Source organism: Podarcis filfolensis (assembly GCF_964270895.1).
Source record: "Podarcis filfolensis genome assembly, chromosome: 2".
Classification (NCBI taxonomy): domain Eukaryota; kingdom Metazoa; phylum Chordata; class Lepidosauria; order Squamata; family Lacertidae; genus Podarcis; species Podarcis filfolensis.
Window position 1 is genome coordinate 122,946,881 of NC_139605.1, and position 26,030 is coordinate 122,972,910.

At 45.9% G+C, this 26,030-nt stretch overlaps 2 protein-coding genes across 11 annotated transcripts in view; one reads left to right on the forward strand and one right to left on the reverse strand.

Moving 5' to 3' along the window:
• Positions 1 to 7,590, forward strand: part of PDE1B (phosphodiesterase 1B) — a 130,159-nt gene extending 122,569 nt beyond the window's left edge. For all 9 annotated transcript variants that reach the window (XM_083599764.1, XM_083599765.1, XM_083599766.1 and 6 more), the window contains one exon: positions 83 to 7,590. The gene's annotated coding sequence lies outside the window, so the exon portion shown is untranslated. The remainder of the gene's footprint in view (positions 1 to 82) is intronic.
• PPP1R1A (protein phosphatase 1 regulatory inhibitor subunit 1A) overlaps positions 5,917 to 26,030 on the reverse strand; it is a 70,176-nt gene continuing 50,062 nt past the window's right edge. The window contains exons 3-7 of one of the 2 annotated variants that reach the window (XM_083599816.1): positions 18,872 to 18,909; positions 17,399 to 17,462; positions 15,225 to 15,428; positions 10,662 to 10,788; positions 5,917 to 7,697 (exon numbers count right to left, since the gene is read on the reverse strand). In XM_083599816.1, coding sequence (XP_083455942.1) covers positions 7,694 to 7,697; positions 10,662 to 10,788; positions 15,225 to 15,428; positions 17,399 to 17,462; positions 18,872 to 18,909 — 437 coding nt within the window. In that variant the 3' untranslated portion in view covers positions 5,917 to 7,693. The remainder of the gene's footprint in view (positions 7,698 to 10,661; positions 10,789 to 15,224; positions 15,429 to 17,398; positions 17,463 to 18,871; positions 18,910 to 26,030) is intronic. The other variant, XM_083599817.1, reaches the window with a different exon arrangement.

Consider the following 26,030-nt stretch of genomic DNA (forward strand, 5'->3'; position numbering starts at 1 on the left):
TGGAAGGTATGAATGGCTTCCTTCCTATCCAGACCATGGACACGCTCCTGACTCTTGAGGCTGTTTCTGTTTTTCCTGGCAGGTCTCCGACACAATTTACTCCAAAGTCTTCAATACCATCGACAAAGCACCATTCGCACAGGGAGGGAGCCTGCCCAGGCTCGAGAAGGGTGTGACATGAATGTGACCATCAATACTACTAGTAATAATATTAATAATGATAAATGCAACTGTTAATGAGTCAACAATGTCGACATCACACAGCACCCACTGCCTGCCCCATCCCTGAGTTGCAGAGAATGAGAGACACACATACCCCCCCATGTAACTGTTAGAATTCCTGCTCCATGATTGCAGTCATGGGATTTTTGTCTATCCCATCCCCCAAGCACCAATGAATGAGCAAATGGCCTCAGCAACACCGAGGGCTTACACTCACAGCCACCCTCCCCCTCCCTGCTGTGCCAAACGGGCCGGGTAAGGCTTCTCACTGCCAATCCAGCGAAGTGACTGCCGAGACCGTTGCCACATTTTTTTTACTGTATTGGCTGAAATTGCACTTTGGAGGAGAGTGTCAAGGCAATGGAGGGAGAATTGCACCCCTGCATGATCAGTATGGCTCCTAGCTGGCCTCAGGGGTGGACTAAATTAATGGCATCCCAAGAGTCTCCCCCCCCCCCCACGTATGAGGTTCCACCTGCAGTTCTCCTCCTGGGGCAGTTTGCTGACGTCTCTCACAAGCCTAGTCCCTTGTATCAAAATGTGTATGCCCTATACTCAGCCTCCCATTTTTATGAAGCCAGATCAGCCAGCCTCTCTCAACTCATTAAAGCATTAGATTGGCTCAGATCTGCTGTGTATCGAATCTCACATCTCTGGAGCAATAGTTATATTGCACAGTGGAATAGCCCCACCCAACCCAACCCCTAAGCAGATGACATCTTTATCCATGGCCCACTGCCGTCAACTGCGGTTCCACTTATGAGATGAGATTTAGGCATCTGTTGGAGAGTTGCAGGCACCCATTTTTCTGGCAGCTATTTGGTCATATGGGTTGGAGGGTGTGAAGAGGAAGAGTTGAACTGCAGTTCCTCATCCTATCCATAGACTGAATCCACTCTGTCTGCCTATAGGGGATATGCAGTATGGAAGTTGGATGGACCTTATGCCTGCTGGTTATTCTGCAGCTACTTGGTTCTGGGCATAGATAGCTCACAGGATGTCCTAGTGGTGCATCTTCTATGGACTGATGCATTGAACTGTGCATTCGTGGGATGTCAAAAGCCAGTTCGTGGGCTTGGATGGTCTTTAATTAAGGACCCTGTTTCCCTTTTTGATTGATGCAATCATATCGCTGTGTGCGATGGAGATCTGAGGCAGGTTCATCTCGTATGAATGTGAAGGGTTTTGCAGATCAGGACCAGGGTTTAACATGAGCCAGAATCCATTTTTAATGCTAGGGCTTTGCTGAGTTCTGGCTACAGACACTCCCACATATCTGAAATCTTGAAGGTATGTCTTCCAGGTAAGCTTTCTAGGTAAGCTTGAACCTCAGCATTCATCCTCTCTCTCTCTTTCAAGAAGTGAGCCATAAGAGAATCAGGGCTTTGGCTCCTCATTGGATTGTAGCTTGAGGCTAAGACACATCGCAGAACATGTACATGGAGCATCTCTTGTGAGTTCTCATGAGATTTGGGGTCATCTGTTGAGTTAAAGGTTTGAACTGGCCAGTTCCCAGCCTGGAGAAGTCTTCCTTCATGGAATGTCAACCCAAATGCTGCCCCTAGAAGCTGATATAACACAGTAGTACCCTTATGTACCCTTCCTGCCAACCTAGCAGTTTGAAAGCACGTCAGAGTGCAAGTAGATAAATAGGTACCGCTCCAGCGGGAAGGTAAACGGCGTTTCCGTGTGCTGCTCTGGTTCGCCAGAAGCAGCTAAGTCCTGCTGGCCACATGACCTGGAAGCTGTACGCTGGCTCCCTCAGCCAGTAAAGCGAAATGAGTGCCACAACCCCAGAGTCATCCGTGACTGGACTTAATGGTCAGGGGTCCCTTTACCTTTACCCTTATGTTACTGTGCATATGTTCATCTACAACAGATATAGGGGACCTGTGGCCCTCCAGTTGTTGCTGAACCACACCTCCCATCAACCTTGGCAAGCGTAGCCAAGGGCCAGGGAAATGGGAGCTGATGTTCAGCAAGACTTGCAGGCCAGAGGTTCCTCACACTCTGATCTATAGCATAAGGAAGTATAGTATTGGAAATAGAGGTTGCCAGCAAGAAGTTGAATGACATGGTGAAAATGGGTTGAGAGACAAATTGAGTGCATGGTGAAGTAACCATATGATGCTTCAGCACTTGCCAAACTATGCATGGATCTTGACAATCCATGTTCTCAATATGACCATGCGACTTGACTCTAAATTATGGCAGCAAGTGACTTCGAGAAATTCTGCCTTAGGCCAATCTTTACATTCATATAGTAAAGCATATGGTTCAGTCTCATGAGGGCTGTGCCACTGTAGAATGCCCGCTGAAGGAATGGCAGATTACATGCTCCCTGGCTCAAAATCCCTGCCTGTGGAAAGGTAGCATGTCAAGGAAAGGAGTTTCAACATGACTTCTTCCCAATACGCTCAATTGTCTCTCAATCTGTGTGTATCACACACACACACACACACAGGAAAGCATTCCAACCACTTTGTATGGTTTTTTAGCTACAGGGTCCTGAGCACCAAGTAAATGCATGAAACATAGTCCTGCATCCACACACTGGGCTGATTGGTACAGGGGCTCCAAGAACAAAGGAAAAGGCAGACTGTTCTGACTTATTTTAAGAATACCTCAGTGCATTCTGGGGCAATGTGGCTAGGCATATTGACATGAATAAGCTTTCAGGCAGAAGGAGAGGGTTGCATTCAGTGCTATTCCCCCTCAGAGTAGACTAGCTTAGGTTCATCAATTTCAGTGGCTCTGTTCTGAATAGGGCTAGCACTGGATACAATCTCCAGAGACTGTAGTCAGGTGAGTTGGGGGTCTCTGGCCAAGAAGCCATTTTGAAGCGGCTGAAGGTGTGCAAGAAGTGAAAAATCTCCCATGTTTGTGGCAGGACAGGATGCCCCCTCCATTCCTTCGCAACCAATGTCTGTCCTAGCCTGAAATCTCTCATCCTATGACTTGTGTGATTTGGGACTCACTTCCTCCCTAGCTGTAAGCACTTGGAATGGGGACCTGGTTGAGAATTTGCTCTTTGGGGCTTCTTCAGCCATGACTTCCTGTCCAGTGCTTTGAATGCTTCCCCTGAGACTTAATGAGGCTGAATAAGGAATGTCAAGGGCTGGAGCTACCTTCACCCCAACTCTGCAGTTTCTTCCAGAGTGTCCAAACTGGAAGAAACTTGCAGCTCCCGTCTCCAGCCTCTTTGTCCTCCAACTCCCAGCCCCAGAACTTTGTAAATATCCTCTTTGTCAACACATTTGGTCCGTGGAACTCTGTATGTGTCTGTACCTCGGACATAATTTTTCTACCATGCAGTAACTCTTCTTTCTTTTTGGTTTTGTTTCTTGAACTCCGATTCTTATATTATAACAGCTCCATACAATGCAGAATTCCAAATTATGCGCATGTAAAAGAAACTTAATAAAAGAATAAAAGGAAAGTGATGATCAACAACAGCAAATAAAAGGGAAGGGGAAGAGACACAAATGGCTGGTTCTCCTGGTTTCTGTCCATCAGAAATACCACAATAAGCACCTTGCAAGCAGGGATGGATGCCACAGCTTCTTTCTGACTTGTGTCCTTTTCTCATGTGATCACCGATTGTCCATTGAACCCAATTTCCCCATAAATCTGGTTTCTTTATTTAAAAATGCCCCCAGATTTGCATTTCAGTAAGCAGTTTTAGGAGCCGTGGAAGCTGCCTTGTCTATACTGAATGACCGTGTCTCTCCGGGCTTGAGGCAGGGCTCTCTCTCTCCCAGGGGATTGCTCTACCACTAAGTGCCATTCCCTAAAGTAGTTTCACAAAATACGCGTTTCCAAATGCATTTAATCTCAAAAGATGGGTTTTAAAGCCTATCTCAATGCTTTTTCTGAGCCAAGAAGTACAGCACCACAATTGCATTCCAATCTGAATTTTTGTCCAGGAGCTGTAGATCAAGTGAGCCTGTATCACAATGTGAAAAGATCAAATTCCTCAAGCATCCCTGCTGGTAAAAGGCAGTGTCAAGGCTTGTCAAGGCTTGATAAAGAGGGGATGATGATTGGCGGTGGGGAGGTCCTTGCAAAACAGCCCCTGTAGAATGAAATGGCTATGTGATGGGAAACAGCTGCTGAAACAAGCCCCCCCCCCAATAGCCGGTGACAATTGTCAGGGTCACTGTGTTATATGTATGCAGTGAGAGTCAGCAGGAGGTGTGATGGTGGTTATGGGGAATGATCCAGACATGATAAGCTTATTAATGGGGCCCCAGAGCCATTGCATGCAAACTGAGTGTCAGTTGGTGGAAATTCCCAGTCCTGAAAGGGAGACTCAACCTCCTTCTGGATCCTTCCTGCTCAGCTCCTTGGCCAATACAGACTCTCAACCCACCTTCGCTGCTTTCCATTTGGAGTGGGGATGTGGCTGCCACTTTTATTGATCCGCAGAGTCAGTGAGGTCAGCCCATTAGCAATTTCTCCCATGGACTATCCCTACCATGTTTTAAGCAAATCTGTGTGTGCAATTACTTGTCACACAGGTAAGAAAATGAGTTGCATTCTGGTGTAAATGGAAAGCTATGGTTTGCCGTGAGTCTATGAGCTAGTTCACACATAGTGCTAAACCAAACCACAGTTTAGCACAAATGCATGCACACATTAGTGTTTCTGGAAATTTCAATAGTTGCCCTCCAGCTCAGGTCCCCCTGCTGCCGTCATGAGCAGCATGGCTTGGTTTAGCATTGCATCCAAACTTGGGCTCATGGTGTGTCTGGAGCAGGGGCAGAGGAAGGGGGTGCAGTGGGGGTGGGTCACCCTGGGTATCACCACTGAAGGGGGTGCAGTGCACCTGGGAGAGATGCAGTGGTTTGGCTCTGCACTGCCTAAACAGTCTGCCTGCTGCCTCCCCCCAGCTGTAGGACAGCTGAGAGGCAGGCAGACTCCTCGGAGGCCCCGCAGAGCGTCCTGCCCCGGCTCACCCTGCTCCATGGGCGGCTGGCCCTGCCCCCGGGCACAGGGCACACACGCCTCCCCAGGACCCGATTGGCTTGCTCCGCCACTGGTCTGGAGTGAGGCAAACCGTGAGTTTGGGTTCAAAAAACACTCCTAACTAAACCATGGCTTAGCTCGCAGGAGTACCAGGAGAGGAGCACAGCTGCTGTGAACCTCTCTCTAGCAACCTGCACACTAAGCCATAGTTCATATTGTGAATCATTGTGTGAAATTCAGGCATACCTTTAGCTCTGCATCTTTATGCTGCACACAAAGTTAAATCAGAACTGGCAAGTAGGATAGCATCTACATTTCATTTAGTCACCAAAGTGTCAGCCAGGACTGCACTGGGATTCCCGGGTGTCAGTTGTCCTCTTCCTTCTCATTTTCTTATTTTGATGGGTTTGTCCCCAGACACTGTAAGGCAGAATCTCTTCCTCTCAAACACACCACTAAAAGAGAGGTGAACCCGTGGCCCTCCTGGTGTTGCTTTCATAAATCCACCAGCTTCATAGTTGTGTCTTCTAATAAGGAAGACAGGCTCTGACTCTTGCCTTCGGTGTCAGACGAAGATGGTATGTAATGCTGGCCGAGAGGCATTTTTGCAGACCAAGGAAAAACATCCTTGACAGCACTGCTGAGGCTGAAAGACGGAGCCCTGCCATGTTGTCATAGCAGCACACAAGCCACTTAGGGCAAACGAGTGATTTTGGAACTCAAAAACCAAGCAAAGATGACCCGTTTAATAAAGAAATAGAATTCACATGTGTGATGGGGGAAGAGAGCCCAGAATGGTGGTCTGGATATGTAAAACTCTGCCAACGATTCAGGGATGCACAATGTACAACTGATGAGAAACTCAAGTGGGATCTCTGATATCTCGGACCTGTGTATCTAGCCTGCAGCCACCCCTTTTGCGGGTGGAGCAATGAGTGTGTTAATAAAGGCATGCAGCACCTTTCCCCAACCTGGTGCCCTCCAAATGTTGCTAGAGGTACAATCCACCTTCCCTGCCCCATTGCCTATTCTGGCTGAGGTGGATGGGAATTGGACTGCAACAAAATCTGAAGGGTGATGACTTAGGGAAGGCTGGCAGGATAAAGGCCCATGTCATATTGAGGCTTTGGCTTAAAACACCAGTGTAAGAGCCACGGATCTGTCCTCCACTCCTTCGTCTAGGCTGCATTCAGCTGGTTTCTTTATGACAGGGAAGCCTTGACTGCATTTTCTATTACATAAGAGCAAAATTCAAAATACTGGTAGTATGTCTAGCATAAAGAGAAAAAATAGCTATTTCAAGCACTCACGACTGTGTTACTCTAACGTCCCAGGAAATAAGCAGACCTATTTTTGTTTAATGTGTGACAAATACTGGAGGTTATGCACACACGACTGAGGCCTGTAGGTTGTTTCAAGGGAGGAAAACCTGCTACTCTCTCCCAGAAGGCACTGTTGTATCTTGTCACTCCCAAAGAAAGGACAGCTCAGCTGGAGGAGGAATAAAGAGGAGGTTGTCATTTGTTCAGATTCCCCCCACAATGATAGGCAGGAACCTTTTAGATGGCCGTCCAGATATTTTGGACTATAGTTCCCATCATCCCTGACTGCCTGAGGCTAATGGGACATGGAGTCCCAACCACTTTTGGAGGGCTCCAAGTTCCCCCATTCCTGCGCTACTTACTGTTCCCATCCTAGTTTCCTTCCAAAGCATGATAGGAGGAGCTGCAGATTTTCCCAGCCTGCACCTATCTATGGCTACAGTAGAAAGCAATAAAAAATTGTAGAAATCAGTATTGGACAGCTAGGAAAACATCATTGTAGAGTATAGAAAAATGAGGTCTAAGGGAATAAAATCATCTAGCTGGTGGCCTAGATCTCTCCCACAGCAGATGAAATAATGGTAAACCTATTTTTGAGCTGTACTACATAAGTGAGACTGCAGGTGGAAGCTTATGTGACTGAATGCTCTTCTACCCAACAACGACTACTAATACAACAAAATATTTGTATATAAAAAATGGCACATCAGAGAAAGAGCTAAGTTAGAATTCTCAGCAGTTCCTGGCATAAAGAAATCTATCGTGTGTGCTGGGAGTGCACAAGCATGTGCCTCACTCTCCACCCCCAGCTCCAGGCATAAGACTTTACAAACTCATCTGCTGTTCTGGAGAACTGGGCCAGTGATAAATGTACAATATGGAGATATCTCCAGCTCTGCTAACTAACAAACATACTCTCTAGTGCTGATTCACCTTTTTCTACTTCAACACCTAAAACATGAGCCCAAGCCCAAAACTGAATAGACATCCTCCCCTAGGCCATTGGACATTTCATTTTAAAAAAAAGGAAGGGGGGGGGACATTACAAACATCTGAACAGCCATTGAAATCTTTTTTTTTTTTTTAAAAATTCTTTAAAGAAAACTGCTGTGTGATATTCCCGTATGCAGGCATGAGCTCTGCCTGTGTTCAGACGTAACCTCCATTCCTGAAGCAGTGCATCACCTATGGAACAAACAAACAAAGTTTGTAGAACAGGCTCTTCAAAATGGCTGCTGAAGACCAAGGTTAGTTTTAAAGTGGAGCTGGGATATGCACAAGAGTTTAATTATTCTGTGACAAATGCGGCAAAGGTGGTTGCTATCTTGTCCGATACCTATTTCAATCATTACTTCTGATCACCTCATCTGAAATAGGGAAATCTAGGAGCTGGAAAAGATATAGAAACAGACAATCACAAAAACCAAGGGTTTGGATTGTTTTCCTTACAAAAGGCAGGGATAGCTCACCTGTGGCCGTTCAGATGTTACTGGACTACAACTCCCATCATCTCTGGCCATTGGCTGTGCTGACTGGGCCAGATGGGGGTTGTAGTCCAACAACAGCTGGAGGGTCAAATGTTCTTCTCCTCTGCTGTAAGAAAAGGCTAAAGAGTGTGGGACTATTTTGGGTGGGTGGGTGAGGACAGAGTATATGAAATTATGCATGGCATGGAGAGTTCAGAGATGCATTTTTCTTCATGGCTCATAATACTAGGACTTAGGGTTACCTAAGGGAATTGACTGGCAAGGAATGTTCTTTCTTGCATGCAAGATGCAACGGAATTTAAAGCTATGGGGTTAGATAGCTTTAAGAAGGAATTAGACCCCTTATAGCTCAGTCGGTAGAACATGAGACTCGTAATCTCAGGGACTGAACTAGATGATCCTCATGGATCTCTTCCAGCTCTACAATTATTGATTGTGATTCTGTGAACTCACTGGAGGATACGCCTACTAACAGCTATGAACTATGTAAGCTCAACAGACCCTCTTAAAACAGACTTTGCCAACCTGGTACCCTCCACATTTTTGGATCAGAACTCCTCTCAGCCCCAGCTGAGCAGAGGCAATATTCCTTTGAACATCCAACCGTGAGGGGAAAAGAACAATGTGGGGAGGGTTGTTGGCCCAGCAACAGATCTTTGGTATGATCCAGTATGATCTCTAAAATTGCCTCTTGACTAAATATAGAGACCAAGCTAATCACAGCCCTTGGTAAAGTTAACAAAATAGTCAAACTGTCCAATGATAATAAGAGGGTTGTCATCTCTTTTAGTGGTGCCTGAATGCATCAAAGAACCTTGAAATCTCTGCTTCTGTTTGGCTTGTGCTTTGTGTTAAGACAACACATTGCTGGGTACAGGTAGGCACTCAGGTGTGCGGGAGCCAGAGAATGAAGACTTGTGCCAAGTCTGCTGCATGTGTCTGCATCTCCCCTGGGGCCCACATTGTATCTTCATTCTCAGTATACTAAAGTACAAAGAACGTCCCTTTCAGTTTTCATTAAGCCTGGGCTTGAGTGAAGCAACCAAACCTTTCCCTTGACCAATTTGATCTGAAATGAACTAATCTAAGCTGAAAGGAGAACTAATTGAAGTCACAGTGAGACTTCATAATCCAGGCATCCACAAAGGGAATTTGATACCCGCAGAGCTAACATGCTCTCGCTCTCTCCCTACTCTCACACCATCCAATGATTTTTATCACTGCGGGACTTGCAGCTGCATGTGTCTGCATTGTGCCAGAGGTCATGCAGATGGCCTGGCACCTGTGGCCTTTTGATCTGCAATACAGCTTGCTTGCACATGCACAGCAAAAGATAAATATTTTATCATGATTATTTTGTACCCCAGAGCATCCTCTGTCCCCCCTCAGGTTCACCTGGACACGCTGCCTTTATTTAAGCATAGCTCTCAAACCCATTTTCCTGTTCAGTTGCTCAGTGCTGAAATGCATGAACTGAAGAATCACAAAGGTGGTTTACGCGGGAATATCTGAATGAGCATTTTCAAATATTGCCCTGAGTGCCATTCCTATGTATAAAAGGCTCATGTTTGACACGTTTTTAAGTTTAGAAAACAGGAAAAAGGGGGGTTGGGGTTGACTTCCACCAGGTTGAGTAGACATATTTACCTTAATAGACCTGGTAGTCTTATCCATTCATTTTAATGGGTCTACTCCAAGTAGGACTAACATTGGCCACAACCCATTATTTTGGTATTGATACTCATCCATCCCTATGTTAAGATGTACATACCCCTTGCAGAATAAAGTATCCACATTGCATCAGTGTTCTGCTCAGTGCCATGCATGTGTGCCAACATATGGAATTTCTTCTTTGATGTGCATACAGCAGGTCATATTAGGGTTACTATGCACCAAGGCAGAACTATGGGTTTATTCTTCCTTACTATGTGCAGAGAGATCTTGATGCGCTTCTGGGATATACAGTGTCCCTATTCATCTGGGCAAACATTTGCATTGCATTTCAGAAAATGCTGAAATTCCAAGTGAATGGGTGTTATTTGCTATCACATTTTAGCCTGTTCTCCTGGGGTGGGGGTGGGGGACAATAGAAATAACTGATTGAAAGAAACGATTGAAAATGTGAAGCTACTGTTTGCACACACGCACACACACAAAATCCAGCAGCTATGAACCATCCACCTCTTCCTGGATTTTGGTACAGTATTTTACAGGTGATCTTTTTTTAAAAATGTGGCAAAAAGTGTTCACCCATTCCAAGGAAAGGCAGTGTTGCTTCACTCTAAATCAACTTCATTTTGCTAAGCCATCACTGACCTGGATTACAAGAAGGAAGTGGGGGAGGAAAGCCCTAAGCCTAGGGAAAGCAAGCTGAAGCAGCAGCAGATTGGGGAAACAATAGCTATGAAGGAGCAAGAGAAAGGTGAATTGGAAATTACTTTCACTTTCCAAACCCCAAAGAGGTAACCATTCAGCAAAGTCAGAGGCTTTTTCCTGCAATACTTTCCCTAGCTCATAAAGGAAGACTATACATCACTAATGACGGCAATTTCAGAATTGGTATAATACACCCCTGGCTGTCCATTCTATTCAGAGCAGAGTTGCCTCCTTTATCTCCCTTTTCCTGCCCCCTCCCCAAATTTAGAGGCACGGCTATACATACTCCTTGGCCAGCTTCTGCTTCTCCCCAGAGCTCTCCGGTGGTATATGAACTCCTTGCTTCTCTGAGGACAGGTCTGGCTTCACATTACTGGGTCTCTCTGCGCAGCAAGCTCCCGTGACGCTTCCTTCTGCACAAAACAATTGTCAAAAAGTCCATGAGGAAATGGAGGGATTTTTTAATTGATTCACAAAACAATCAAGCCACGGAGCAGAATAGGGAGAACAGCAACATTGGCAGATGATACTGGCGTATAGAGAACAATAACAACAACAAAACCAAAGAACGTCTGTCAAAACAGCCCCAGAGAAATCTCTCTAAACTGGGTCACTGAGTAAAGGCATACCAGATGAGATTCACTGTTAATAAGCAGACACAGTTATACTTACTTCTCACTACATACATGCATGGATAGATTCTCAATTGGTTGGACCTGCTCAGGGAAGATTTGGGAAGGTATAAATAACGAATAATGGGAAGCTCACAGGGAATGTTAAACTCAGTGTGTCATGACAATAAATTCCAGTCATAGCCAGCCCCCTCTCCCCAAATCCATATGGCCACATGGGCATTCTGAACTCCAGCATGTGTGCTTTCTCCCATCTATAACCCTGCCAGAGAAAACTTTATGCACACCTCTTGGCACTTGAGAAGCCGTTGCCTCTGTTAAAGTGAGCAGACAACTCTTTGGAAGCTCCACGCATGCACTGGAAGCCCCACACCTGCAAAGGATTGTGAGGGTGTGCAATAGGAATAGGAATAATAATTGATTATATAATCATTTATTATTTATACCCTGCCCATCTGGCTGGGTTTCCCCAGCAAAGGGATCAAAAAAGTAAAAGAAGAGAAAAGTATCTTAATGCTGCTAATTAAGCCTAGACTGCATCAAGTATATTCCTTAAGAAAATCTTCAGTTGGGGCGTTTTGTCTATGGGAAAAGAACAGGGAGTATGATGGTGATTTCTTTAATAGAGGATAACAGAGAAAGTTATCATGTACATTTTTTTAAAGTAACCATTTGATCAATATTCTATAAGAGTGTACATTTTTACCTTTGCAACTTGTGTGCCTTCCATAACCATTGACTGAATAGCTGCAACAGGGCTGCTCAGAAGAGCCTCCTCTGTGTGCAAATCACGTGTGCACATGAAAACAGGAAAATGCCCACCACCTCAGTTTCAATGTTCATGTGTTGAGAAAATGTTGATGGGAGTGGGTTGCTATGTGCATATAGCTGCCTATATGCACAGAGAAGTTTTGTGGACAAATGGCCAACATGGAATGTTCATAAACATTCTGGCTTTGGAAGAGGAAGGATCAGCCACAGGCGCTGAGTAGAGATGGGTGCAGTCATCTGAAAAGGTGGGGGAACGAAGGGATAATAGGCCTAGAAATCGGGTTGAGTGAAGAAGTGAGGCAAGAAGGTTCGAAGCAGGAGCTGAGGGTGATAAGAAACCCCATGCAAAGCCTAAAGGAAGGTAGGCAGACTGTGTATGCTGCTTTGGAGAATGGGTAAAGGCGGGTTTCTCAAGAGTGACGAATGTGTCTGTAGGGTGGCTGTAGGGAACCTGTGGCTCTCTAGATGTTGCTGGAATAGAACTTCCACCCTCCTGACCTTTAGCTGTGCTGGCTGGGGTTGATGGGAGTTTTAATTCAACAACATCTGGAAGGCCATAGATTCCCCAACCCTGTTATGGGGTGGGGTGCATGGACCATCACTGACAAAGGTCAATATCCAGAGAGAATCGTGTAGTGAGGCCTTCATTTCCAAAATCAGTTCTCTGTGCCATCGCACAAACTGTAGCCTCCTGACAATGCAAGAGGCACTGTGATTTGACAAAAGCAGGGGTGGGGGAAGTGTGCACAGGAAACCCTGTGTGTAGGTACATAGAATCACCTGCATGATGCATGCACCTCTATCCCATAATTTACTTATGCAGCTCTATGTATGAAGTGCCATAGGGTGGAGTTATTAAGAGAGCCAGGCTAACTGACTGGGCACTGTGGCTTATTCCATCTCTTAAGGATGGCAGTTTCATGCCACTGAGTCCAACTCTAAACCTCTCTTGAATCACGCTCTTACAAAACATCAAAAAGGAACTAGAACTACCATTCCTTTAACCAAAATTCAAGACATCCAAGAGTATTTAGGTTCTTGCAAGGAGAATGAATGTGATAATGCTGGTCCCTGTAATGGGTTTTGTTTTGGGTGTATTGTCTTTTGCTGCTTCGTGATACTGGGCCAGTTTGTATTAAAAATACGGCTAGCTCAAAAGATTCTTGTTGATGCTGCCTTAGGCAAGTCAAAATGTTGAACTCTCCACCACTGTGTCCTATTACAAAACAAGCCACCTAACATTTCCAAGAGTTGACTGGATTTACATCTTCTCAGTTTCATTTTAAATCCTTGTAATTTAAATCACATGCTATTGTGCTGGACATTCCTTAATCTGGACTGAATCTCACCCTCAGATTCCTGGACATCTATCAGTTACATAGTTTAGAAACCTCTGTCTATGGAAGCGCTGAAAAGTGTAAGATGCTACCTCTTTTACCAGTCCTTTACTATTGTGATTGTACAATTCATTCAGTCAACAGCAGCTCTCCCTCTCTCACCCCCCCCCACACCCCCACCCCACCCCACCTTTCTAACACAACACTGTTTCTCTATAATGCACCCTCTGGAATTAGAAAAAAAAGGTGAGTTCAGGAGGGACACAATAGATGTATATAAAATTGTACACAGCAAGGAGAAAGTTCAGAGGCAGATGTTTTTCTCCATTTTTCAGAATGCTAGAACTTGGGGACATCCAAAGAAGCTGAATGTTGGAAGATTTAGGTCAGGCAAAATTAAACACTTCTTCCCACAGTGCATAGCTACAGTGGAAATCGTTCCCACAAGATACAGGAATGACCACCCACTTGGATGGCTTTAAAAAGGGCTGGATAAATTCACGGAGGGAGGAGCAGGCTGTCAATGGCATCTGCTTGGCCCTCTCAGAACAGAAACCTGGACCAGATGGGCCATTAGCTTGATCCAGCCGAGCTCCTATGTTCTCACTTGGGGCAAGCAAAAGAAGAACTGTTCTTGTTGAGTCTCCCATATAACAGACACACATTTTCTCATAAAATAGCCTAAACACCTTGGACCTGTTTTGCCTTTTTTATTAATTTTTATTTTCCCCCCAAAGCCAAGTTCATTAGGAGAAACATGGTCAAATGCCTGCCATTTTTTTTACTTCCTCCAGCTTACAATTGTGCCTGTGCCCCAGGGTAGCTGGGAGAGATCAAGGTGGCTGTTGGTTGAATCCCCAGGAAATGACAAGGGCAATTTCAGCCCAGCAGCTAAGCCTCTGCCAAGGGTGCCCTTCCTCCAGAGGTGCAGGCAATGGTCTCCAAGAGAAAGCTGAGGAAGGCCCCTAGCCTGACTCTACGGTTAGGCTGGCCCTGGCTGAAGTTCCAGTTGTTATGTCTTGAATGACAGCTTCCCATAGCATACTCCTCAAAAGCTGTGAGTTCTCAACCAAGGGAAATAATAAAACATACATTACTTGAGCTTAGTGTTGGGGGAGAACCCCACTCACAACCCTTGGTGGGGCATGGCACAAGTCTCTAGGGAAGCAGTTTGCTCTTCTTGTCTGTTCCCTGCTCCACTCTGAAGTCCTGTTTATAATGGAAAACAAGAGCAGCCATCTTCCCTCTTCTGTGAAATGTCAAAGGGGAGACCACAGCTGTTTTGAGCCCATCATGCAGCCGCAGCACTTTGCAGGACACGCTCACACTATGAATATTTGACAAGGGGCTTGGGCAGAGCTTGTTAGAGAGAACATCCCTGATAAATCATTTATCAAGACAGGGAGTGGATCAAAACGCTTCCCTCCAGGAAGGCCTCCCACCCCCCCCCCCAGAGAGAGAGAGAGAGAGAGAGAGAGAGAGAGAGAGAGAGGACTCAAGCAAAGCTCGGCTATCATTTTGAACTACAGCCGCTAGAGGCCACTGTTTGATCTCCTTATTAGACAAAGGATTTTTTGGCATGACTTTGCATTCAGGCTGCCTGCTGCAGTGTGGGGGAGAAGAGTGTCCTGCCACACGCACATGCTATTAGCATGATCTGCAGCAGCACCGTGTTAATGCACAGCTTGCTTTCACATAGGCTGTCATGGACCGATCATATTACATGGACCATTAAAAACAACAACAACAGATTCCAGAGTGGTGCTATGCAGATAAAGGGCTGCACAAATCAGAAAAGACCTCTATGCCCCCACTGAGTTCTATGGGATAAAATGTAGGGTTGCCACATGTCCTCTTTTTCCAGGACATGTTCTCTTTTTCATGGGTACATAAAATGAGGTCGTCATAGTTATCCATTGTTAAAAGTAGAAGTTGGCAAATGTGTCCTCTTTTTTGCTCTTCTAAATATGATAACCCTAAAACAAAGCATAAAATGTAGGCTAACCTTCATCAACCTGATGCCCTCCAGATGTTTTGGACGACAACTCCCTTCACCCATGCTAGCTAGGAAAAGTGGGTAATGCCTCTAGTTGACTGAAACATACTCACGTTCCTCCAGGCCAATGGGCTCCCCCTGCTGAATGCCCAGCTGAGCATGAGCTTGGGCCAAAGGGCAACTCCCAGGACTGTGGCCAGGTTCTGAGTTGGCATGAGGGCAGCAGCTTGGACTGTGTGGCTCCTGGCTCCCAGTGCTGACATCCTCCTCATCCGCCTGCTGCTTGCAGAGATGGTGCTCAACCATCAGCTGGAGCTCTGGAAGGGGGAGGAGGGGAGGAAGAAAACCTCATGAAAAATATGAAATTTAAAGAGTCTGGGACAATTTCCTGTGCACATATTTAATTTTTTTAAGCCCAGTTGTAAAAAAGGAGAGTTGTTCATTGAGAAACATTCAGCTACCAGTAGGCAGTGGCTTTTGATGACTTGGGAACTGAAGGAAGGTGTTGTTGTAGCCCAACACACAGGGTTGTGGCCAACGAAATGGTCCCTTTGATGCAAGGATTTCTGCCTGTGTACCAGGTCTTTCTCTCCCTCTCCTCTCCTGCCCCCTGTGCAATTTGTTCCAGAGGGTTGGGGTAAACCACAGAATGGATTTAGATGTGGGGGAGGCAAAGTCCCATTGTGGAGATGTGCCAACAGAAAGACTTTGTTGGTTACAATCCCCCCAAGGTTGAAGAACAGTGAGCTAAACCACTTCCTGTACTCCACGCTTCCTACCCCTGGGCTCCTTTATATACTTTACCTGGGAGTAAGTTCCACTAAACTCAGGAGGACTCACTTCTGTGCAGATATGCATAGGAGCACACTGTCAGTGCCATTGTCACCCTTTTTGACCCAATGCCTAATAACCTTTCTTCTTTCCAACTGGTTGTCAGAACTTGAACCTGTTTTCTGGAAAACAGAATTTCTCCATCACCCATGAGTCATAATGACCTCTAGTTATGGAACCTGTTCCTCTTTCAACCCTGATCTCTCTGTGCTCCAAAATGGATCCTGTGACTCTGTCACAGCCTGAGAATTGTGCTCTGCAAGGCTTAAAAAATAGCAGGGTGGGCAAATTGGAGGGAATGTAGAGCAATGCAAAAGATAAAGTGGTTCAATGTAAAATTTATGAGGAAAGATTGCAGGAGGAGGAGGGGGGACCAGACACATTTAGTCAGAAAGAAAGAAGAAAATTGTAGATGGGAAAACACAAAGACAACTTAGAACCCATCCACAAGTACAGAAGAATCACACAGGACATCTTTGTGGGCACTTCAGAATGTTCAACTGCAAATGGGAGTGGGTAGGTTTGCATGAGTGAAAAATAACTAAAACCCTCACTACAAGCGGATATCAGGTTGGCAACTGTTCTACATGCAGGGATCCATCTTAAATTGGTACAGACCCACTGGGGGGGAGGTGTGGGTCTTCCATGGGTGTAGATCACGTCTTTAAGAGTTGGACATTCTGGAGCAATGCCATGAATGAGCATTTGTAAAAATAGGTTGGGAGAAGCATCTGCCTAGGGCTGTATACGTGCAAATGGGCTTAAGACCAGTTGGGGGGAACAGAATGGATTGGATGACCTTTGAAGGTACCTTCCAGCCCTATAATTGGAGGATGCTTGTTTAAAAATAAATCCTAATCTCTCTTAAACGACCATGTCATTAATTACAGGATGGCATTCCTGGGATACTGCCAAGCAAGGGACATAGCAGTGTGTCTGTGTGTGCGCATGCGCATGCACACCTTTGAAAAAACAGCCATTCCATCTGTGGGCCTTCAGTGCTTTTAGCAAGCAAGTCAATAGACAGCCAGACAAAAACTTGTGCTGGCTACTGACCCTGCCATTACCTCACAAAGAGAAGGGGGAAATACTACGGGGGTGAAACATGCTGCCATTTGAAGGAGCTGTGGCTGTAAGCCCCAACACTCTCCCCCATCTCCAAGCTGATGGAGTGGGGAAGACGCAGGGGTTTAGCCTATCCTGCACAGAACCTCACTGACAGAACTCTTGATCTTCTCTAGAGTGCAGAGAAAGACATTGTGCCAAGCCTTTCAGAGCGGGAGAAAGCAGCGAGAGAGCTTGTTGCTTTCAAAGCACTGCCAATATCCGTACGAAGTTAAGAAAAACCTCAATTCCTTCCCGGAGTGAAGCAACATGCTCATGCTGGGTAGTGGCAAGAACCATTCAGGGTCCTTCACTTGGAGTCAACTAGTCCCTAAACTGCAGCCACTGTTACCTTTCATGGTGGGGGTGGTGCGAGAAACCTTCTTCCTCTGCCTTGGAGACATCGACATTCCTGGCTGTAAAGAAAGGTGGGGGTGGGGGGAGAGGTGAAAATACCTGATGAGCCCCTAGGTGGAAACTCTGGAGCAAAACTTTAGCTATGTCCTGAATCTGGATCCTGCCAGTTCAGGAATGAAAGAGAAGATGCTCAGTGAGAACAAGGCCTCTCAAAATGCAGCCTCTCTTCTCCGATGGTTCCAGTCCATCTGGAGAGAAAGTGCCACTGCCTGATGGGCAGGTGCCTTTAGTCTACATAGCAACAACCTGCCAGAAGAAGTCCCTCCCCACCTGCAGCCCCTCCCTTCAAGATTCAAACCAAAAAGTGTGCCTGATTTGTCCACTCCCATGGAGGCATGATGTGGCAAGTGCTCCTATTCACTGCAGTCTCATGTCAGGAAAACCAGCACCTGTTGACTTTCTACTCACTATGGGGCTTTTAAAGCAGGGGTGAGCAGCCTGTGGGCACATGGGCCAAATTGCCAGGCCTCCCCATTTGACGTGTGAGACTGTTCTGTGGAAGCCCATCTTACACCTGACATCATTTATGGCATCAGGTGTGAGGTGGTTATGGGTGGGGCTTCAAAGGAACATTTGGGAACTTAAGGCGCATTCTGGATTACTCCTTTGATGGTACAAGGTGAGCCCCCACATGCCCATCAGCTGACAGTAGGAGGTGGAAGATGCTGATGAACCTCTCTACATTTGGAGAAGAATTTTAGCAGCTCCTAAAACTTGCCACATTAGGAAATATTTCAAGGCCAGGAATTTTTCCCTGGCTAGATTAAAATCCAAACGAGATAAGAAGTGTTAGCTCCCCCCTACCCATCCACACCAGATCTTGCCGCCAGCACCATCACGACACCCTCCTTCAAGCCACTGCTTAAGTCAAAGAAGAGGAGCAGCAGTGGCAAATGCTCCCTCTGTCTTCCTACCATGAGATCAGTAGCTCTTCTGAAGACTTATATGATTACCAACTGAAATGAAAGGATGTGCATTAGGTGGTGGAGCTGGTGGTGATGGCAAGACTTCTGGTGAGGCTCAGAAGGCACCCTTCCAAGCACTTGGATTGGCTTAGAAAGATAATATTCTTTCTTTCTCACTCCCCAAATTAATGTTAAATAAATACCACTTTACTATACGATCAAGCAATCAAGCCTTTTCCTGGACTAGGTGCACGGTGGGAGAAGGTTGCCTGTGTCAATGCTTGCCAACAAACAACCCCCCCCATCCTCTTCACATAGAAAGCTAGCACACCAGGGAGAACCTTTTCACTGACATTTCATTTTTCTATGTACATGGAGAATTTTCACTGGGGGTGCCTTAAAACTGTATCTGCAGCTTGAAATGGACATACTTTAGCACCCAATTTTGTTGGATAAATGAAACTGGACTTCAGTTCCTCACCCCTTGGAGACGTTATACATACCTTCAAAAGAGGGTTGGGGAGCCGGTCTTCATCAATTTCTGGGAGAGAAAGATTTGTATGTGTGGAGAGGAGACACAAGGGAGGGGAAAAAGAGCAATACGTTAATAAAGAAGCAGACAGAATCATGCCATGATGAAGGGGGCATAATTTTGGCAAGCCAGGGAGAGTCACCAAATCAGTCAGGAGATAAACCTGGTTCACTTGTTTCAAAATAGGTGCAAGTAACGCCCTTAGCTGCCCCCCAGGAAATCATGCACAAAAGAACACTGCTTATCCTCAAGAATCCTGGGAACTATAGTGTAATGGTGCTGGGAACTACAGCTCTGTGAGGGGCAAACTACAATTCCCAGGATTATTTGGGGGAAGGATAGCATGAATGACAAAACTCCCAGGGATTCTCAGAGTGTATTGAGTGGAGTACTTCCATAATGTTGTTATAATGTGGTGGTGGCTCATTAAACTTTTGGAATGTTTCATTTTATGGATTAAATTGCTTCTCATTAAATTCATTTCAATTTATTGTGTTTCTATGGTTCTCCTTGGGATTAGTGTTATCTGTGGCTCAAGCTGCTGATTGAGGCCCAGGACCACAGGCCTTTGCGGAGCTTTGCAACTCTCTTCAGGAGCCCAATGGGTCTGAGAATGCCTAGTCAGAGAAATGTAAAAGAATGACTGATGAATGTGCAAACAAGCAATTAGGACTGACTGAGCATTGCTTTTGACTTTTAACAAAAAAATGAAAAACAATATAAAATCAATACAGAAAATATTTCCCTCATTGGGCCCAAAGAGGTATTTCCTGCCAACTCATCCGCTAATCAGTTTTACCCAGGACAGGAGGTAGGTGGAAAAAGACATCTGAATACTAGATCTGAACATCACTAATCCGAACATCAGACCTGACCCAGGAGTGGAGCTGCAGCTAGGCACACACGGAGCCCAGTTGAAGAGAGAGGCAGCACTGTGGCTGACTCTCCTGCACTCCACCCCCAGGCTTGACCCTGGAGTGGAGCTACTGCAGCCGGGAGCAAGGAAACTGGCTCGGCAGCTCCCTCGCCCACCAGAGCCAGGCTCCAATGAGGGAGCCTATCATGCGGGCGCCTAGTTGCACCCCCTCCCCAAAATGCGTCCGGGCCACGCACCCCTCAGCCCCCCACTCTAAGCCACTGTGGGTGACAAATGGGTGGTGTCCCTCCTCCAGCAATGAGATAGTGATAAGAACAAAACTCAGAGTTCAGAGTTTAGTTTTGTGTGATGTGAGGGAGAGGAAAAAGTAGCAAGCAGAGGGTCAGAGAGACATGGCTGATTTCTGCTTGAATCCATGGTTGCAGCTATCAAAGAAACAATGCCCCTTTGGGGTGTTGATGCTGGGAACCCCTCCATTGCAGGCTCAGGTTGTATATATGCGTAAAGAAGCCTTATATCACAAAGACACCACAGTCTCTGCCATGCCTCATTCCCAAAAGGAAACACCAACCCTGGGTAAACAGCTGGAACCCCTGGAATCTTGCACTGCCTGGAGATAGTGTTGGTGCACAACAACGTGTTTGGAATAAGGGCAATACTTCCTGAGGGCTGCTTCATTTACCCTCCATGACTTCAACATTATAGGTGTGTTCAGGATGCATCTTCCCCTTCAAAAGCATGACTTTTGCTAAATAGAAAGCTAAACAGCAAACATTTGACACAGCCTCTAATATTTCACAAACCACACAGGGTACCTAATTTGGAGCGGCTCTGTCACCCAGGAAACGTAAGAGGGTGTTGTCATGGGAACTAGAACACTGCTGGACTACCAGGCTCCCCTTCTGTAACTCCAGCAGACCAGAAACCATTCCGGCAGGATCCCAGAAACTCACAGCTCCAACATGCTGCTTTAGCTCCAACATGCTACTAGACACCAAGCAGGATTAAACAGATTGTAAGGGGATGGGACTTAACCCAAACAGAGTCTGCCAGAGGGCACGACCCATTTAGCAATGATCTGAACTGTGCAGCTTTTTCTTTTATAAAGTCAGCTACAAATACACCTTTTGTGAGATATACAGGCTTAGGAATAATCACGGAGAAAAATGTGTTTCATAAAAACTGTCTCTTTGGTTTTGAGCCACGAGAGCCCCTACAACGTCTGAAGACGCTGCACAACTGCCGTGTTAAGCAAACCTGCCCAGAAGCAATATAGAGAATTTGATGGAGAAAAGGGTCCGAATGGACACTTAAAAGAATAAAAGAATTGTGAGTGCATTAATTGTACCTTCCCCCACTTTTCTGAGGCAGGGTGGGGGTGGAGATTAGGCTCAAAATCATGGTGCATGAGGGAGGGTTAACCCTTTCTCCTGTACTGCAGCTGCAGTGAAAAACAGCCCACTCCCAGAGAGGAAAGGCAGTGGCGGATTCATGGGCAACCTAAGCAAACAACAGGTTAGGGCCTCAGACTATGAATGACCTCTAAATATCAGGGTTTGCATTCAGCTAAATTTTATGCATAGTAGACCTTTTGAAATGAATAACCCTAACTTAAGTCATATGTTCATTAATTTCAGTGGGTCTATGCTGAGTAAAACTTACACTAAGTTGACATTTTTACTGAATTTCAAGTCTTACATAATTGGCTTTTTAAAATAGACACAATTGTTCTGATAGGACCAAAAATATATACCAAAAATAGCATTGATTTTAGCACCACTACGGACCTCTTAAACTCCACATGGCCTGGGGCCTCACTGTATCTTAATCCAGTGCTGACAACAGGGAAGGACTTGGGTCTTTCACATTTCAGTGGCACCTTCTGCAAGGCCAAAATTCAGCGCCTCCCCCCCCCACCTCTCACCTTCCATTCTACTCAATTCACTTTGTCTTGGTTGCAATGCCCTGCAGCGCCCCCTAGGTGTGGGGCCCTAAATCTGCCTCTGCTGCAAGGAGGGATGCTATCCCTGCCCCTGGCCATGCAGAAGGCCAGCTTCCATTGGCATCAGAAGAGTATAGGCTGGTGGTGTGGGGCAGGAAGGTGAAAGGAAGGTGAAATGGACGAGTCTTGGCTATCTGGACAGTCCATGTCTTTCCTCCACCCCACCCCCACCTGTTCACTCAGGCTGAAGACAGATGTGGCATTTAAAGGGGAAATCTACGGAGTAATCCATCTAATAACTTGCTGCTTCCTGGTGAAGAATAAGTATGCATTTATACTGGCCAGGAACTTCCAAAGCATCTCTACTGCCTTACAAATGCTACATTCCATCTTCAGCCAAAAAGACCCAACCCTGGAAACCAGAGATCCTGTGTTTAACCTTCAGAATTGCTCCTTCAGAAACAGAACCTCTGTTTATACATATCCTCCATCTGAGATCTGACTTCATATTATGCTACCAGAGGGGGCTCAGCACAGCATTCAATATTTATGTGCACTGTAGCAGCGACTCCATACAGTGGCATACTCTCTCCCCCCCCCCCATTTAACAAACACATTTTCTTCTTTTCTGCTGCTGTGGCTGTTGGGTCTCAGAGGAAGGGATGGTTTTGGAATTCGCAAAGAGGAGCGTGTAATTTCTTGGCTTTCAGATTATCTCTGCTCCATTTGAAGATCAAACACAGGTGCCTCCTGGCAGAAGGGGGGGGGGTGCTGGTTTATGTCAGGAGAGGGAGTTGAAGAAACACTGTGTGGAAACCGTAATCAGAGCATGATACAGGCGCATGTGTTGTGTGCTTGCAAGACTGCAGCATTTTCTCTCTCTCTCTTAGCCAATCTGCTTTGTGTGGCAGGAAGAAGACTTGCACTTTAGATGTGCTAGATAATAACACAGAGCAAGTTTAATCTAGTTTGCATTTGCAACTCCCATAAAAAGGCAGACAAAGCCTTTTTGGGGGCCTCATTCAACCCCAGCATTTTCTGTTCTCAAATGAGCATTCCTGGCAGGGAGGAAAATTCAGTCTAGCCGAGGATGATTGGCACTCACAGTCATATGATAATCTTGCAATCAAGGGTGTTTTTAGAAGAAGGCACTGCCAGACAAGTTCTGCAGCAGGGATGAAGGACCTGGTGCCCTCCAGATGTGTCTGGACTACAAATCCCATCACCCCTGTCCATGTTGGCTGGGACGGATTGGGAGTTTGAGGGCCACAAGGTCCCTATTCCTTCTCTACAGGAAGCATGCATAAACTAGCTTTTCCTTGCATTCCTGCGAACATAAGACCATTGAGACATCTGACGTGCAGCTTGTTCAAGCAAGCATAAGGAAATCACCTTTCTCTTAACTTTGAAAATGAACTTGGTGGGCTGGCTCCAGGTAGAACTTCCCACAAATCAGGGCTGGCTCCAGGTAGTAGGAGAAATTGGCTCGTTATGGTGAACAAGTCCAATATTTTCTGAACACCTTATATTACAGGGGTGGGAGAGCTGCAGCCCTCCCACTCCCATCAACCCCAGTCAGCATGGTCAATGGTCAGAGATGATGGGTGTCATAGTCCAGTAATGTCTGGAGATCCATGGATGTCCCTCGTCCCCCCTCCCACTGTATAGAAAGATAGGCTCATCAGTGGCACAAATCACCTCGTTCCAGGGTGCTGAAAGGCCAGTTAGCCTGAATGTATGACTGAAGGCATAGCCATCTAAATCAGGGGTGGCCAGAAGGTTGTTCTGGATCTACTGGCTGATATCTTTGTGATCTGAAGTAGACAGGCATGGCTTTCTGAATGCCAGTTGTTTAACAATGGCAGCAGCAAAATGTATTGTGGTGCTGAAATGAAAAAAGTTAGGGTGGGGAGTTATCCAGGACTGGTGGGGTGGGGGGCCAGCATAGCAGAGGTAGTCCACCCACCCTAACCTTTGAATTCATTCTCGCCACTTTTCATCTCTCCGAGGAGGATATTTTCTCCTGGCTGATGAAGCATGACTCACAACTGCTGAGGCTGACCCCTTTCATGCTAAGAGATGGAGCACAGAACCTTCCTTACTGAGTGATATATTCAAACCCCTTCTTCCCTCCATTGTGTTTCTAAAAGAGTATCATAGCTGCAAAGCAGTGAGTGAAGGAGACTGAGCAATTACCAGCAGAATAAAGTGGGTTCACCTATCAGCTCCAGGGAGCTGCTTAGCCTGGAGATAAAAGAGCTTTAATTTATGCAGCTAGAGGAATTTAACTGCTTTTTGTTGCTAAATCATCCACACACACACACACACACACACACGTGTGTGTAACCCTTCTTGATGCAATAGCATGCAAATGTTCATAACATCCTACCCCCACCCACTCCAGTAGAGTGGGAAGGCAGCTAAGGTCATGCCTGCCCAGGCTGTGTTGATTACTTTCCTGATTTGTGATGCAAATGAATATTGTATTATCAGCTGCCCCATTTCCTAAGACAGGAGTGGGGAACCTTTTTCAGCCAGAGGGCACCCAGTGTGCTTTTATCTTTGCACAGTGGGCTAGTTTCTATACACATGGTGGTATTCAACAAACATTTGCAATAGGCAGCTCTACTTAGCCCTGAAGCATGCAGGTGCTGCCATGAGGGTCTCAGTCGGAACACACAAAATCCATCTCCCTGGTCCTCTAATAGGAAGACCACAGAAGTCATTCTGATGCAGGGGTCCTCAAACTTTTTGAACAGGGGGCCAGTTCACTGTCCCTCAGACACTGTTGGGGGCCAGACTATATTTTGAAAAAAATATGATGAATTTTGTTGAATTTCTACCTGTCATGTAGCTGCAAAATGCCTGTAACAATCATAGATGTGAACTATTTTTCCTAGGAGTGTTCCTGTGCATTTAGCTGCATGGCAGGCAGAAATCAAAGAGATTCCCCCCCCCCCCAGGTATGAATGAAGAATACATTTAGCAGGCTTCTGCCTGTCATGCACTGTTAAATATACAGGAGCTCAACCCAACTAGGAAAAGCAATAATGTATCTCAAACAATTAAAGGTAAAAGGTAAAGGACCCCTGGATGGTTAAGTCCAGTCAAAGGCGACTATGGAGTTGCGGCACTCATCTCACTTTCAGGTCAAGGGAGCCGGTGTTTGTCCACAGACAGCTTTCTGGGTCATGTGGCCAGCATGACTAAGCTGCTTCTGGCGCAACAGAACACCATGACGAAAACCAGAGCGCATGGAAACACTGTTTATCTTCCTGCTGCAGTGGTACCTATTTATCTACTTGCATTGGTGTGCTTTCAAACTGCTAGGTTGGCAGGAACTGGGACAGAGCAACATTGCGGGGAGGCTCAGTGGTTTAGACCACAGCACCACCAGCATCCCGTATCTCAAATAATACTGCAGAAACAATCCAACAAGTAGAGTGGGGAGGCAGGAATGGGGGGGGGGGGAGGGAGGGAGAGAGAGAGAGAGAGAGAGAGAGAGAGAGAGAGAGAGAGAGAATAAGCCCTAGCACAGCTAATAATAATAATAATAATAATAATAATAATAATAATAATAATAATTTTATCATTTATACCCCGCCCATCTGGCTGGGCCTCCCCAGCCACTCTGGGCGGCTTCCAAAAAAATATTAAAATACTGTAATACATCAAACATTAAAAACTTCCCTGAACAGGGCTGCCTTAAGATGTCTTCTGAATGTCATGTAGTTGTTTATCGCTTTGACATCTGATGGGAGGGCGTCCCACAGGGCGGGCGCCACTACCGAGAAGGCCCTCTGCCTGGTTCCCTGTAGCTTTGCTTCTCGCAATGAGGGAACCACAAGAAGGCCCTCAGCGCTGGACCTCAGTGTCCGGGTAGAACAATGTGCATTTTAACACCAGTATGTGAGACAGAAATCTGATAGCTGGACTTTGTTTAATCAGGGGTGGTAGAAATCACCACCAGTTGCATTTTATCCATGTTGTGCAGCTGTTTAATACAATATTGTATAAGTAGAGTTCCTGTGCATCCCAAGCTTCCTCCCTCTTGGGGAGGATGGAAGGTTGGACCTCTGGCTGCTATACGTCTGCTCAATACAATACATGCACTTACATTCACTTATTCATTAATTGCCCTGTAACACGGCTCTCTGGGCAATGTAACAAGAAATGTTTAAACACAACTTGAAAAATGTTAAAAAGACAAGAAGAAAAAGAAGAAAAAAAACCCACCCCGATTACGGTCCAAACATACCACAGCTAAAAAGATCCAAAACATCACAGACTATTCCATATACTGTATTTTTC